The sequence below is a fragment of the Sarcophilus harrisii genome, chromosome 6, assembly GCF_902635505.1.
Source record: "Sarcophilus harrisii chromosome 6, mSarHar1.11, whole genome shotgun sequence".
NCBI classification, from domain to species: domain Eukaryota; kingdom Metazoa; phylum Chordata; class Mammalia; order Dasyuromorphia; family Dasyuridae; genus Sarcophilus; species Sarcophilus harrisii.
In genome coordinates, this window is record NC_045431.1 from 130,688,256 (window position 1) to 130,704,587 (window position 16,332).

A 16,332-nucleotide genomic window follows, 5' to 3' on the forward strand; every position below is an offset into this window, starting at 1 on the left:
ACAGAAGAAAAACCCACCTTCTGTAAGGAAATCTAATGAACTACAGACAGAGCAAGAAGATGACATGCTAAGACAAATATAAATTTAAAAACTAAACCAAATAAATTTTCAATTGTCTGAATTGATGAGCAGGCATATGATCCAAATAATCTTAAAAGCCACTGCTATTTGGCTTGGGTCCTATGATTTTCTCTTTATTGTTATCTAACTTCCTAGTTATGTTTTGTTGAGGCAAACACTAAAAGGAGTTGACTTTCTTTGAACACCAATAGAAGGAGGTAGTCTGAAGATTCACTGAATAACGAAGGAAATGGGTCCAAGATTTAAAATGGTGTTATTGGTTTGGTGTTTTATTGATTTTTAAAAAGATAATCCATAGGTACACTACTGGATTGATAGCAGAGTGACTTTCAGAGCTATATAATTGAAACTACCAAGGGGCTATATACACAAATCAGTTTGAGACCTTGGTGATCTTTTCTCTTGTGGGAATTACTAAGGGGAGGGAGCACAATTCAATACACTTACATTCTTTGATGAACAAGTAAGTCAGAGTCAGCACAACAGTGTGGCCACTGAACAGGAAGTCTCCGCACAAGATGTGTGACCCAGTTATGGACAATCCACCACCAGAGATCAGTCGCAGGATTCGCTGCACTTTTGCCTGAGAGTCTCCATTGAGCTGGAAGACAGAAGAGAAAAGTAGAGATGGACAAGTCCACAAGATAACTAGAAAGAACGTCAACCTTTATTGCTAGACAAAGGTAAGAATGTATGCATTTCTCCAAAGTAAAGTGCAAATATGAAGAGTGGAGCAAAGTCCTTAGGATAGGTTTTGTTCATTACATTATAAAGTTTTTCTCTCACTTATAAAATTATTCAAAATATTACTAATAATGTTTTCATGGTGTTATATAACCTTGCTAAGAACTTTTTAAAGTACTGATAACCAATGACTTCACTATAGCTTTAAAATGAAAAATAAATCAAAGCTACTTTCCTTCATTTTGGGGAGGGGAAATGAGGGTTTTTAAGAAATATCATGGTTAATAAATAGGACGTCCAACCGGATAAGTTAGAACATTATATAGCATGATATGCAAATAGAATATATCAGCTATAGACAATCCTTATGTGTGTGTGTTTGTGTGTGTATAAAATAAGGTACAGATAAAATGTATTAGATATAGACAACTCACAATATGGTATATTTATGTGTATATGTATATGAATGCATATACTACATGCACACACATATATATATATGCCATGATGAACGTGGGTTTTGGAAGAGAAGGTGAAATGGCCCATAGGTGAAAATATGCTAACTGCTGGATTAGACAATGAGTAGATCAAAAACAGAGGGAATCTTCCAGGAAGAGGCATAAGCTTTTACTATTTAAAGAAGGGAAGGGACAAGGTTGGTGTGATAGGCATTTAAAAGAGTGTTTTATAAATATGGAGCATAGCTTGGACAAAGTCAAGAAGTTAAACTGATATAAGAAAGTCAGTAAGGCTAGTCTAAATTGTAATGAGTTTTGAAAATAGACCAATGAGAAGTTCATATTTAATTTCTAGGTCAATGGAAAGAAAAGGAACAATGGAATGAGTTTGGCAGTGCAGCAAGGCACGGAAAATTAATTTGGCAGAATCCTGGTTGAAATAAATAAGTAGGACCTAAATAAAGGGCTTAAAAATAAATACAAAAAAGAATGGGTATATGCAACCCACATTTCAGGATTAAAAATATAGTCCTTAATAGCTAAAAGGAACAAAAGGAAGACAGGCAACTTTGGACTTGGGGAAACAGCCTATTATCCAAAGATAAAGTTACTCACTATCAATAAAATGACATTTACATGTCAATAGAAATGAACATTAGTTTAGAAAACAATAAAGAGAGCCATAAATAATCCATATTTCGAGGGTTTTAAGACATCCAATTAGGTAAACACCTGAAGAAAACAGAAGAGTTGGGTATTAGACAGAGGATGGGAAATAAAAATTAGGTCCAAGAGCATGGAGAGACGACCTAACACAATAAAAGACTAAACTAATAATTGAGAGGATTGCTTATGCAGGTTTTTGCAAAACTCTTAATGAAGTATCTTCAACTATTCTTGTAGAGTAATATGGATGAAAAGATAACACCATCAGAACTAGCAGATTCAAACCTAGTTGGCTGACTGGTTTCAAAGTTGTTAATTTTTCATCGTTAGTAGGGCAGCAAGTCTTCAGTGGGGTATACATCAAGTATCTGGACTGCTTAAACATTTTTATCTATGACTTTGCACAGAGGGCATGTTCATTAAATGTACAAATGGAATTTAGCTGAGAAGGAACGCTAACACAATGGACATCAGAGTTAGGATCCAAAAGGACCTGAGGAGTACTGAACTGAATCTATAAAGATGAAATTCAGTAGGGGAAAAGAAAGTTTTGAACTCAGGTATGAGAAAATCAACTTCATAAGTTCAGGATGAAGCAAAGAGAGGCTGTTCTACAAAATATCAGGATTGAGGTAGGGTGTGGTAGCTAACTTGACCTTGGGCTACATTTAGAGGGTTATGTTCTCTGCCCTCATCAGACTTCATCTAGAACATTATTCTCAGCTCTAAGCCCCATAAGTTTAAGGTAGCATTGGTCTGGCCACATTGTTCAAATGCCAAATGTACACTTGTCAAAAAAAATTTTTTATGGAGACCTCACACATGGCAAGTGTTCACAAAGTAGTCAAAAAAAGGACACTTCCAAGGTCTCTCTTAAGAACTTTAGAATCCATTGTACGACATAGGAGACACTAGTGCAGGACTGCCCACATGGCATGCCCTCATTAGCAAAGATGCTGTGCTCTACGAGCAAAGCAGAATTGAATAAGCCCTGAAAAAAACATGAGATGGACAAAGTTAGAGAAGCCACTCCAAATCATAGGGACTATTTGTGTTTCATCTGTGGCAAAATATATCAAACTTATAGTGGTCTGAGCAATCCACACAGACACTTGATTCTAACATAGTGATGTTACTTTGGTCCTCTCTGAATGAAGGACAACTGGCTAAAATCCTTTTTACTTGTTAAAAACCCTCATGGGTTTGGCCCACAATTAGTAGTTTAATAACACCTTTGTCTCTTGATTTGGAGAAGGTCTAAGGATACAAATTCTTTTGAGAAAACCATAACACTGGGGATAACCCCAATATATATATTTGGGGTCCAAAACTCCCATATCTCAATAGGAGGAGGTATTTAGAGAAGAAGATGGAGGGAAGCAGCATGATAACTGTTTTTAAATTCTTCTTGTTATTGTGATAAAGAGAAAATCAGCTTATTTCTGCTTGGTCCCAGTGGCCATAAGCAAGAAGTAGTTTCACAGAAGTGGTTATTTTGACTCAAGGAAGCCCTTTCTTAACATGAAAGCATGGAGCTGTGCTCTCTGCAGTAGAATTGGAATTTAGCAATCAACAAGGGAAGACCATGGTGACTGGGGGATAAGGCTAATCCTAAAAAAAGGAGTTAGGGTCATAACAGATGTTAGCTATTGTGATGCTCAGCAAGTGAACTAACCCCAAAAAGCAGTTAAGAGGAAAAGGCATTATGCTTACCCTAAAAGGGACTTAGCACCCTAAAAAAAGAACAGTTTATATAATATGGTCTGCATTGAAAATTATATTTTTTCACATGGAGGCTAAATTGGAAGTCGTCATGAAGATATGGGTCAGTTGAGTGGCTAGAGATCCTTCCAATTCTAAAATGCCCGAAAGAGCTCTTAGGTCTTGAAGATTTTTATTCTCTAAAGAGATCTCCATTACAAGTCCTTGGAAGGACAACATTTCATTCTAGTTATTTTATTAACTGACTACTGGAAAGAATTGAAGTAATATAGTCATAGTCAACTAGCATTTATTAAAAGCCTATTGTTTGCCAGGCTCTGTGCTAAGCACTGAGAAAGGTACAAAAGATTAAAAAAAAAAAAGTACAAAGAAAGGTAGAAGACGATCTCTGTTCTCAGAAAGCTCACAGCCTAATGGGGAAGACAACATAAAAATAGCTATGTACAAACAAGAAGCTGTTCAGTCAGTTTCATTTATTTATGTTCAAATCTTCATGGCCCCATTGGGGATTTTCTTGGCCAAGATACTAGAGTTTTCTATTTCCTTCTCCAGCTCATTTTACAGATGAGGAAACTCAGGCAAACAAGATTAAATGACTTGGAAACTGAGGCAAATCAGGTTAAGTACTTGCCCAGGGTCATGTGGCTAGGGTCTGAAGGCAAATTTGAACTTAGATGAATCTTTCTGACTTCAGGTCCAGCACTCTTATCCACTGTGCCATACAAGTGGCATAAATGGTGGGGAATTTCAAAGGTACTAAAGAAAAGATATGCAAAGTGGAGGATGGGGGAAAGGTAAGAAACTAGAGATCAGAGAATACCAAATAAATTACCAATTCAAAAATTTTGCTGAGGGCAAATCCTAATTAGGCAAACCAGGAACAGAGAAAGCCTCTTAGAGAAGAGAAACAAAATAGTTATTAGAAGGATTCTTTCCCTTCTCTGAAAGAATTCATATTCAAGTGGTCCTCAAAAAAATAATGCCAGAAGAGAAATAAAACCCACTTTAAGCAAAACCTCAGAAACCTAGTAAAAATGAATTCAATGAACCAAAGACATATTTTAAGCAGAGAAGCAAAAAGGAGCAGGCAAACTAATTTGGGAAACCTACTTTCCCCAAATTCTTTTTATAAACAACCACCAACACAGACATCAAAAGAAGGTAAATACACATCCTCATACAATGTTCCCAATTAAAGAGGGACATCTTGTTATTTTCAAAACAATAATTTTAAAGGTCTCCTAAAATTGTTTTGCTTGAATTTGTTATGCATATTTGTTATGAAGAATTTGTTTTCCTCTTGCTTCTCTTTTTAGGAATGGGAGTGAGAAGAAACAAATCCTTAATTTTAAAAATTATTAAGAGAAAAAAAAATTCCCCTTCTTTAACATTCCAAGATCAGATATGTTGGAGTTATATTGGTCTAGAAAAGAATCATATCATGGTAATTCCTTTCAGGAGTTAAAGCAGCCCATGTAGTCTCCTAACATTACTTTGTCTCCTGGGCAGCCAGAGTTCCATGCACCAACATTATCAATCTACCTATCAAGACTAAGTGATTAAGTATGGGTCTCATACTAGTGGCCAGTGACACTCACGGATTTAAGGAGGTTAAAAGATCAGCATGCACAAGAGAAACTCTGGAATACCTTGCAGTAAGAATTTTGTATTTGTGAGGTTTGTATATCTGTGGGGTGAAAGGAGGAAATAGGAAGGATATATGGGTGTGGTCTGGGCCTATTTCATAGAAGAAAATTGATCATGAAAAAGCACTTTCTAACCATGAAGAGTAATACTTTCTCTCCAGTTTAATCTTATAAATGGTTTCTTGGCTACACTGAAAGGTGATGTCATCTGCCAAAGTCAAATAATTGAAAAGTGTAAGCGATGTAACCTCAGGTGTTCCTGAGTCTGAGGCCTGTCTCTCTGTATCTGGATACAGCATTTTCTAAATGTTTACTTGTTCCTTGAATCTTTTCTTGAATTCTCACTTATGTCAGATAATGGAAAGAATACTGGTTATGGAATGAAAGGACCTGGATTCAGACTCTACCTTTGATGCTTACTACCTGTGTGACCTTACATAAATCATTGAATTTTTCTGGATCTCAGTTTCCCCCCTCTATATAAAGAACGATGGTAGCAATCACCAAGGCCTCTTTCCAGCTCCAGATTTAAGATCCCAAATTTTCTTAACCATAAAAGTTAATAGTGCTTTCTAAGTGGCTACATAGATTTATACTATTAATTGTTCAATTAGCATTATTTAATTATGGTCACCATTATTATTTATAATGTTATTTATGATTTAATGTTATTATAATTGTGATTAGTAATGTTGATATTATTGATGTTAATATCACTATTATTAATAATGATGAAATGAGAACATGAAGACAATCATAGTAGGAACCTGCTTAAATACATCTCCAGCAGGATAAAAATCACAATAGCAGAATATATCTAGTGCAGACTTGAGAGTAGGCCATTTCACATCCCAATGCAAAAATCACATAATTAATTAATGTCTGCATTACCTGGATAACCTGTGAGATAGGAGGGCATCTCTGGTTAGGATCTTGATTTTAATTCTTCTATGCCCATTATATTAATAAGATGAAGAACAAATCATTTAATTCTTTTATCTCTTACTCTGTGAAAGAGGAAAACTTCCAAGAAAATACAAACTAGGTACTTGGTAAGTATCCAAGGAATATATATATGCTATATATTTCTTGTATCTAGCACAGTGTTTCCATTAGACTGGGAATTCCTCAAGAGCAAGAACTATCTTTTGTCTTTATATCCTCAGCACTTAACATAGTACAGGCACACAGTAGGCACTTAAAAATGCTTGCTGACTGATTTATATGGAAATTCTTTTGTTACTATTTGATTAGCACTCAATTTTATCTTATCTTATATTGTTGACTAATTTCTTCTTATATATTAGTTTTGCCACCCCTGTGACAAAATTTTCCACTCTCACAGAATTTACAATAACATTAAATGCCTCACACATAGGAGGCATCTTATAAGTATTTGTTGATGATTTAACTGATAACTCATGCTGGTAGGCTATCATAGATTGAAGACCATTCAATTGTAAGGTATACTATTATAATAAATTTAAATTTAAATTTAGCCTATTATACTATTCTTTTTCAGTCAGACTAAAATGACCATTGAAATCTCTTCCAACTAGAAGTTTGAGTGGATATTCATCAACTGAGGAATGGCTGAATAAGATATGGTATATGAATATAATTGTTCTGTAAGAAATGATGAGCAGGTTGATTTCAGAAAAGTCTGGAAAGACCTACATGAACTGGTGCTAAGTAAAGTGAGCAGAACCAAGATAACATTGTACACAGTAACAATAAGATTATGTGATGATCAACTGGGATAGATCGACTGGGATGGCTCTGTTGACGAGCCAACTCTTCTCAACAATGTGGTGATTAAAAGTAATTCCAACAGACTTGGGATGGAAAATGCCCTCCACATCCAGAAAGAACTATGGGGATTGAATATGGATCAAAGCATAGTATTTTCACTTTTGTTTGTTTTTTTTTTTCTTTCTCATGATTTTTTTCCCTTTTGGTCTGATATTTCTTAGACAACAAGATAAATATGGAAAAAATTTTCATGGGAAAGCATTGTACCTATTTAATATATATCAGATCACTTACTGTCTTGGGGAGGGGAGAGGTAAGGGCAGAAAAAAAATTTCAAACACCAAGTCTTACAAAAGTGAATGCTGAAAAATATCAATACATGTATTTGGAAAACAAAATACTATTAAGAAAAAATAAAGATGAATTTACACTAATAAAAATGTTTAAGTACAAAAACAAAAACAAAATCTCTTCCGACTCTCCAATTCTGTGATAAATCTCTTGAATGAATTAATAGCTCGACAGAGAGAGCCAGCCAGTGTCACGTCAAAATTAGAATTAATGATGCTTTTCCTTGTGAGACAGCCTCTAAGTTATGGAAAGTATGCTGAAACCCGTTAAGCTTGGCACCATAAAAATTCAAAGAACATTTGAATCAATGAACTCTGATTACCAAGAGGCCCAATAAGGTTTTAGAGGCTGATTTTATCAGATTATCTTTTCTGACATATTTCTTTTCTCAGAAGAGGTTTGTAGCTGATAGTTATAAAATAGTATTGATTTATAGATATGTCTTTTACTAACTCTAAGTATATCTTGACAATAGTATAATCTCAAGGTAGCATAACAAAGAATATTACTTTCCTTTTTTGGAAGATAAACATCTGGAAGACCACATATTAACAGTGAAATAAAGAATGATAATCTTTTCCATATGTAAAGCAACCTTTAATTTTAGGCATCTTTCAATTCAAGGAATATTTTATTTTTAATAGTATTTTTCCAATTACTTACATGTAAAGACAATTTTTAGCATTCATTTTTTTAAATTTAAGCTTCAAATTTTCTCCTTCCTTTTCTCCCCTTCCCCAACCTGAGACAAGCTATTTGATATAGATTACATATGTGAAATCATCTAAAATCAAGGAATATTTTACTAAACACTTAGTGGTATAATGAAGCTTATGGGAATACAAAGAAAGAGACTACCAAGTCTCTAACTTTAACAATGTTACATTTAGCTACCAGGGTAGTGAAGGAAGGAGAATTATCTGTGTCCATGTAATTTGAGGTAAGAGAGAGTATATCCAGCTAGCAAACAAGAGTACCAAAAGAGGCTTTATGGGAAAAGCAGTATCTGAGCTGAACTTGGAAAAATAAGGCTTCTAAGACAGAAATGGCCTTAGTGACAGCTTGTGTCAATACATGGAAGTAGCAGCTGGAAGGTTGAGTTTAGAGAAAAACAACTCAAGTCTAGTTTGGCTGGATTAGAGCAAGTAAAGTGAGGCAAATATGAAATGACAAGAATTCAGATTGTATAGGGATTTAAATGCTATGTTTTTGTTCTTTCAATCTATAAATACCCAACCAATTCTCCAAACCTCATTTACTAAAACACATCCTTGGATGTGTTTAGAGGACTTAGAACATATATACACAGCACCCACTTGGCTTTGTTTCTCTCTCTTTTTTTAAGGTCTGATATCCTTTCCATTCCTTAAATTAGCCCTATGTTTAAATTCAATATGTACACTATTTTAATTATAGATGGCTTTGGGCTTTGATGGTTCTGAAAGATTATAACCTCTCAAACCACACCTATATTTAGTCTGAAAGACTGGTAGCTTCTTTAGAACAATCTCTTTTTTCCCCTCCACCTCAAATATCTGCTTAGGATTCAGTAAAATTTGATGTGAGGCTTTACCCACTGTCCAAAAAAACAGATGGGTTCAGTTTCTATTTTGCAAACTAAGAGGTCTCAGAAAATTCAAAATTCTCTAGAGATCTGACTGAATACAAATATTTGCACTCAAACCTAAACATCATTCATATCTTCCCCCCCCTTACAAAAAATTAGGGAGGTAAAAATAGGATGGCAAATAAGTATGGGTTGTTTATAGTTAGCATCAAAAGAAGTACACTCTATGAATTTAAAAGACATATTTTAGAAGAGTGTAATGTTCTTAGTGGTTTTCTTGGATGTCTCTGGGGCACCTTCTTTTCAGCAGAGTAATCACAAGAATAGCCAAGTGTTAAAGTCTAAAAGTCTTTATTGTCTCCTTCACCTGGTGCTCAACTAACTTTCTCATGGCCTTCAAAGGGGACTTGGTTTCAGTGGAGAAAATGTACAAGGACAAGCCTCCACGGTGGTGTGATGACATGAGTCTGAGTCCAAGGGTTTGTGCTTCAGCCTCCAGCCACCACAAGGTGGATGATGGAATGAATCTGTCTCTGCCTCTTGTGGCCTAGTTTGTCTCAGCTTATATGTTCTACATTGAGTATACACCAATCATTATATCACTAGGAAACCATTATTTGTTGTAAGATTAAATCAGTCATACTGAACCAGAGAACTATAAATCAACATGCTAAACTAGATAACCATTTTATCATCAATTTCACTGATAACACCTTATAAGAAAATCCTTGTTTCAGAGTTCTGGCCCATAACAGAAGAGCATTTCCAGTAATGAAAAAATAAATTAAAAAGCACACATTTAGGCTACACAAATTCAATACAATCCAGAGCTATCAAGAAAAATTGACCAAGGGTTATGATAAACTTAAGGCAGTTTAAGATTACTTACTTTTGGTGCACATTGAAAGTGCATTCCAGGTACAGGTAGAGTAGTAACATACATGGTAATACAGCGATACAAGTATAAAGTTCCCATTATAAAAAAGAATCTGCGTCCCACTATTGACCTAAGAATGAGGAGGAGAGATGGAGGAAAAAAATTAACCATGTTTTGGTGGTTTTTCATTCATGCCAACACTTAACAGGATAATAAGAGATAACTAAACTCAGAAGGACTTGGTGAATGGAACAAATTTTAAGAGGAAAAAAAATCATGTTTACAAGATAATCAGCATAAATAATATAATAAGCAACATTTGAACCCAGATCTTAGGATTCCATAATTCTTTTCAGATACATCATATATATCAGTCATACAAAGCTGATCTCTTAGCTGAATCACAGTAGGCAAGGAATCGCTCACCAGTGCTAGTCAGCTCACTGCCAGCAATCATCTTCTCTTGGGAACACAGCATAGGTATAACCAAGAGAAGGACACAGAGGAATTGACTAATGAGTCAGGGTGCTATTAAATAATTGGCCATGTAGGAAAATATGACATCTAATTTAAATCAGATTATAAGCAAAGATAATTTTGGGGGAAGGGGAAGACACAAAAAATAATTTCCATGCTTTTCAGGTACATTAAACAATTTTTCCCCTAAATATTATATTTTAAGTGAATTCAGTTTTGAAGACATTTGAAGTGTTCCTGGCCAGTCAAGTTTATCAACCTGAAGTGAGGAAAGGCAGTTATTTTGTTCTGGTGTTTTACTTAGGGATTTCTGTTGAAGTTCTACAAATTTCACTTTCTAATCAAGAAGCATGTACCAGGAGATCACTATACACGGCAACAATAAGACAATTAATAAATAAGGCAATCAATAAATGATAATCAATTCTGATGGATGTGGCCCTCTTCAACAATGAGATGATTCAAACCAGTTCCACTTGTTCAGTGACAAAGACAATCATTTACACCCAGAACTGTGTGGAACCCAAACAAAGTGTGGAACAAAACATAGCATTCTCACTCTTTCTGTTGTTATTTGCTTGCAGTTTGTGTTCTTTCTCACTTTTTCTTTTTCTTCCTTCTTGATCTGATTTTTTTTGTGCAGCATGATAATCGTATAAATATGTACACATATATTGTATTTAACATGTATTTTACCATATTTAACATGTATTGGACTACCTGACAGCTGGGGAGGGGGGAGGGGGAAGGAGAGGAAAATTTGGAACAAAAGGTTTTGCAAGGGTCAATTGGAAAAATTACCCATGCATATGTTTTTGTAAATAAAAAGTTTTAATAATTAAAAAAAAGCATATCTATCCCAAACCTCTTCTGTCTTGTATTCTGAGAACTTTGTCCTCCCTTTACCATCTACATACTGATATTTATTCTTTGTTTTCACATTTTTAACCTAACCTTTTATTTTGTTTGTCAGTATATCCCTCCTTCTATTTTTTCTATGGGGAAAGAAAAATAACACACCAGCCTCATTTTGAACTACTGCCCTAATTCTGTAGAAGAGAGGTAGCTTTGGGTAACAAAAGAAACTATGGAATTCAGCTTCCACTCCTTTGAAATTCATATGCTGGGAGGGCAAATGGTTCTCCTCTGGAACCAAGTGGATATGACTCTTTCCTCTCCACTCCCAGTCTCGTTATTAGAAATATAAGAAAACATTTAATTTAAATCAAATTATATAAGAAAGAGTCATGGTGGAGATAGCACAAAAACCAATTTTCACTTCCATCAAATATAGTGACCCATTAGGGAGTCTCTGGATTAAGGGACATCATATGTACCTTATCACAAACTACCACATTGAACACTGCTTTTTCTTGAATATATCGATACTCTCCTTTTAAGGAAACAAAGAAATCTAAAATCATAGAGAAAGAGGAGACTTTCTATTTAATTTAATGATTCTTAACCTAAGACCTGTGAACTTGTCTTTAAAAATATTTTGAGGACTGTATTTCAGTATAATTAGTTTTCTTTCTAATCCCATATATAATATTTTACCTATTTAAAAACTTTATTCTGAGAAGGATCCATGGGTTTCGGCAGAATGCTACTGGTGGCCACAACACAATCCCTTCAGTTGATGGATTAAGAAAATTAAGTTTCCTCAGCACAGAAATTGGACAATTAAATAGCATACCATCTTCAAGCTGAGGCATTCATTCACTTGAATTTATATGTATGATGTTATGCTAGGTACACAGGGAAATACAAGGATGCACAATCTCTACCTTTAAAGTTTCCACTTTTGAGGTCTTTTCTAGCCAAGATTGATATTGTCAAGATTGTTAGTTAATAGCATGTTTATGTTGTTATATATATATAGTATAATATGTATAGTAATGTATAATACATAATTTGTGTTATAGAGATACATAATAACAAAATAAAATAAAGTTAGTTAAGGGCAAAGAAATTCTGATAAAGCAAGCAAAATGGCAAACCTAGAACTATGCTTGGCACACAGTAAGCATTTAAATGCTTGTAGATTGATGTTATGGCATATTTTAATTATTTTTGAGGGCTAACTTAGCTGTGGGAACTCATTATTAGTAGTCTGTATGTCCCATGAGGGCATGGATTGTTGACTTTTTGTAAACCCAGGATTTAACACTGTGCTTAACACATAGTCGGCACTTTAAAAATGTTTACTGAATGATTCACTACATACACAAAAACAAATATACATTCTAGTAACACAGAATCTATGCAATGTATTTTAAGTGACTAAATATATTGACCAAGCTCAAAAGTTATTTTGAGAAAGTAGGGAAGTTCAAATAAAGTTACTATAGACATAAACAGGGTAGTGTCTCTACCACCTACTGTGGTCAAAGAAATTATTTGTTTATACTGAAAGTATTTACTTCAAAGGTTTGCTTTTCTGGGCTCGATTTTCTAGTATCAACATTTAATAGTGCTGAATTTGTCCCCATGGTTATATAATAAATGAAGAGAGTAAAGGCAATCCATTTTCTTCCCTGAACAAATACTATTCCAAAATTTTTACTGAAAATGTCCTCTGTCAAATTGTACTCTATGTTTTTCTAAGAAGTGAAATAATTAAGCAGAAATTTTTTGTGATATGAAAATTTCCATGTTCTACATGGGAAGGGGACCATGCCAATGGCAGTAACATACAGAGGAGGAAGAAGGTACTAATGGTGGTTCTCATAAGTTGCTATATTGTTCAAACTGGAAGAGTAGAATGTCTGCTGAGAACTTTGAAAATGGTTTCTACCAAAATTTTTCTATCAGTTTTTAATAGGATGTACTGGGATAACCCTTCCTTGTTGCCCCCAACCTTCTACCATCTCCAACCCCTAAACTTAGGTCTTAAACTGAGATCTGTGGTATTTTTAAAAACTATTTTGATAACTGTCTTTGCTTTTTTTTTTTAACATAACAGATTTCCTTTGTAATTCTATTTATTTTGTGCACTTACAAACATGATACTTGTAGAAGGGATCATAGGCTTCACTAAACTATAGCCAAAAGGAGTCTGTGGAAAGATTTCAGGAGATCCTTAACTTATTTGGAGGGTGGTGGAGTTATTTTTATTTCACTAATCTTTTACTGAAATTTGGCTTTTTTTTTTTCGTTTGTAGACAAGAAACATTATTCTCTGAAGAGGTCCATAGGATTTACCAGATGTAAAAGAGTTCTGAGCAAAAAACCTCCAGTCAGCATAGGCTGATTTTCTTTCAAGTGATTGACTTTGGTGAATGATTAAAACAGTAGTAGACAGGTCATTTAAAAGTGTGGCATTGGAGGCAAGACTAATAGAAATAGAAATAGTTCTTTGATTTTATCTCCCAACTACAAATATAAGTTTTCAATAAGATTCACAGCTATTCTGGCCTTACAAATTAATTTTGTCATGAGAGCATGACCCAATAGCCTGGGAGACTCTGGTGTCCCTAGGGCTTCCTCCCTCTTCCCAATTACACAGATCACATTACATTTTTCTTTTAACATGAGTTTTTATTCTTGTTTAGTTGTTTTTCAGTCATGTCTGACTCTTTCTGACCCCATTCTCTTAGCAAAGATGCTGGAGGAATTTGCCTATCTCATTTTATAAATGTGAAAACTGAGACAAAGGGTTAAATGAGTTGCCAGTCAGTGTCTAAAGCCAAATTTGAACTTAGGTCTTCCTGACTACATGACTGGCACTACATTTACACGTAGCTGCTCGTAATACATGAGTACAAACACATGAATAAGTTCTTCTGTAGCTATAACTATAGAGAGGAAATCTTGTGGCCTGAGCAGAAGACAGAATATGATACAGCAAGTCCTGAGCAGGGAATGTGGACATTACTGCCAGTGACATGAGTGACCATGTATAGATGTACGTTGATTTCCTTATCTATAATACTGTTATATGAGAGCTATTTATAGAATTAAGAATAACAAAGCAGCTGACAGATACCTAATTACCCCACTTACCATTTCGTTTCTTCCAAATTACCAAAATGGAATTGTCTTCTCTCTACTTCCCCAGATACTTCAATTTTCAGTTATAAGGAGGGCTCAAGTTTTCCTTCTAATTTCTCCTCTAATTCTAGTTTTTTGAGAATAAAAACCTGAGATAGTCTTTTAGGTAGCAGGAAGAGTTTTAGTTAAGGATAAAAAAGAAATGTCTGATAGTCATGATAAATACCAAAGTCAATTACTTGTGAAGTTGACACAATTTCTCATAATTGAAACCTTTAAGAACAGAGCAGATTGCTATTTACCTGGACTACTTTTAGTGAAGGTTGCTTGAAGGCAAAGGAATACAATCTCAAGGGCTTTTTGAACCCCATGAATCTATGTTTCAATTATTCCATGATTTTAAATATAAATTACCTACAGCATATCAAAAGTTCTTTTTAAAACTAGCTACTACTTCTCCTAGGTAACCGTTTTGTTTTCTACTTTCCCTGGTCTTTGAACTCATAAACTCAACTTTACCTTTCAACTAAAAGGATTATTTAATGAGATATAGAGAGATATGTAATTTAGTAAGGGACATGGTGACTGTCAGAAACCAACATAGATTCCCTAAGTAAAGGTCATGCGAAAATTATTTCCTTTTTTGACAGTTAGTAGATGAGTAGGTCAGGGAATTAACACACCTGTATTTTGAAAATTGTGTTCCTCTTGATGTCAGTATGAACTTCAAGTGATGTTGATTCAAGTATGAAATTACATATCAAAAGAGTCATGAAAATACACTTCATTTCTATTTTGTTCTAAAACAATTCCCAACTGCTTTTACTGGCAAACAATATCCAAAAAAGATCAAAACAGACTAGAAGAGTACTAACTCTATAGCAGGGATTTACTGGTTTCTCACAGTACTTCCTTTAAAAAAAAAAGATTATTTAAAAACTTCTGAATTACTGAGAGGCAGAAGTCCTGAAGAGAGCTGACCTAGAAACTAGAAAGAACCGCATTCCAGTCTCACCTCTGAGACATAATGGCTGTGGGAGTCCTAGTAAGTCACTTAATCTCTCAGTTCTGTAGGTCAGCAAGAATATAAGGCATACAGAGGGTGTTAATGTGCAAGGACAGAAGTTGTTCTCTAATTTAATAAAATCAAGGATCCAGTCCCTTTGCCCTATTTCAATAATCTGGGCCAAGATTCTTCCAGGAAGATAATTTAAATTTCAAAGACATTCATGTTTGCATATCAACTAACATGCCCCAAAGGATGTATGAGGGATACTTACTTATATCTCAGAAACAGCCACTGGGTAAGCCATAACCCAAATAATATCATCCCATTTATTTCTGATACAGAAAATGCCCATTTCACTCGATCAATGTAATCAAAGAACTTGTCTGGTAGTGGAGGGCTTAGTTCCTTGGGAGGCACCCTCTCATGTACAACTGTGATCATGACAGTCGTCAAGATTAAATTGAATAGGGCGTAGATAAAAGCAATACCCGTTTTCCACCATTCTAGAGGAAATTTGTTTCTTGCGTCAGCGGGCATAGAAATTTGAATATAGTCTGGGTACTTTTTGGCACCCTTTCGCAAGCCATTAGATAAGCTCTTGGGTTTTCCAGTGCCATTTTTATTATCTTCATCAGTAGATTCAGTAGGTCTCGTGTAACTATTTGCAGGGTCATTGGTTTGATTTTCCATATGTTCTTCAAGCTTTGCTGTCTCTATGACATCCATTGCCCTTAATCTTCACCTAAACAGAAAAGTGGTGGTACTTTTAAATTCTCCTCAGTTTTATCCTATTCTTTTTTCTTTGATAAATGTACTTTTAAGATGATTATATACTTGCTTATGGCTGACTTCTTTTTTTCTAATACAAGAAGATGTAAGCCATCTGATTTTTTTTCTTCCCATCCAGTTATCCACTTTGATGGCCCACTTTCAGGAAAGGAAGCCAAATCTTTTTCTCCAAAAGATGCTAATATTCCATCTGCAAAACAATAGCAAAGAGTACAATCAGAAACTGTACCCATCTGATAATTCAAAATTAAAGTATCATA

At 34.7% G+C, this 16,332-nt stretch overlaps 1 protein-coding gene across 4 annotated transcripts in view; it reads right to left on the bottom strand.

Moving 5' to 3' along the window:
* SGMS2 (sphingomyelin synthase 2) overlaps positions 1–16,332 on the bottom strand; it is a 106,350-nt gene that overhangs the window by 16,435 nt on the left and 73,583 nt on the right. For 3 of the 4 annotated variants that reach the window (XM_031942777.1, XM_031942778.1, XM_031942779.1), the window contains exons 2-4: positions 15,555–16,262; positions 9,817–9,934; positions 529–682 (exon numbers count right to left, since the gene is read on the bottom strand). In XM_031942777.1, the coding sequence (XP_031798637.1) occupies positions 529–682; positions 9,817–9,934; positions 15,555–16,009 (727 nt within the window). In that variant the 5' untranslated portion in view covers positions 16,010–16,262. The remainder of the gene's footprint in view (positions 1–528; positions 683–9,816; positions 9,935–15,554; positions 16,263–16,332) is intronic. The other variant, XM_012552009.3, reaches the window with a different exon arrangement.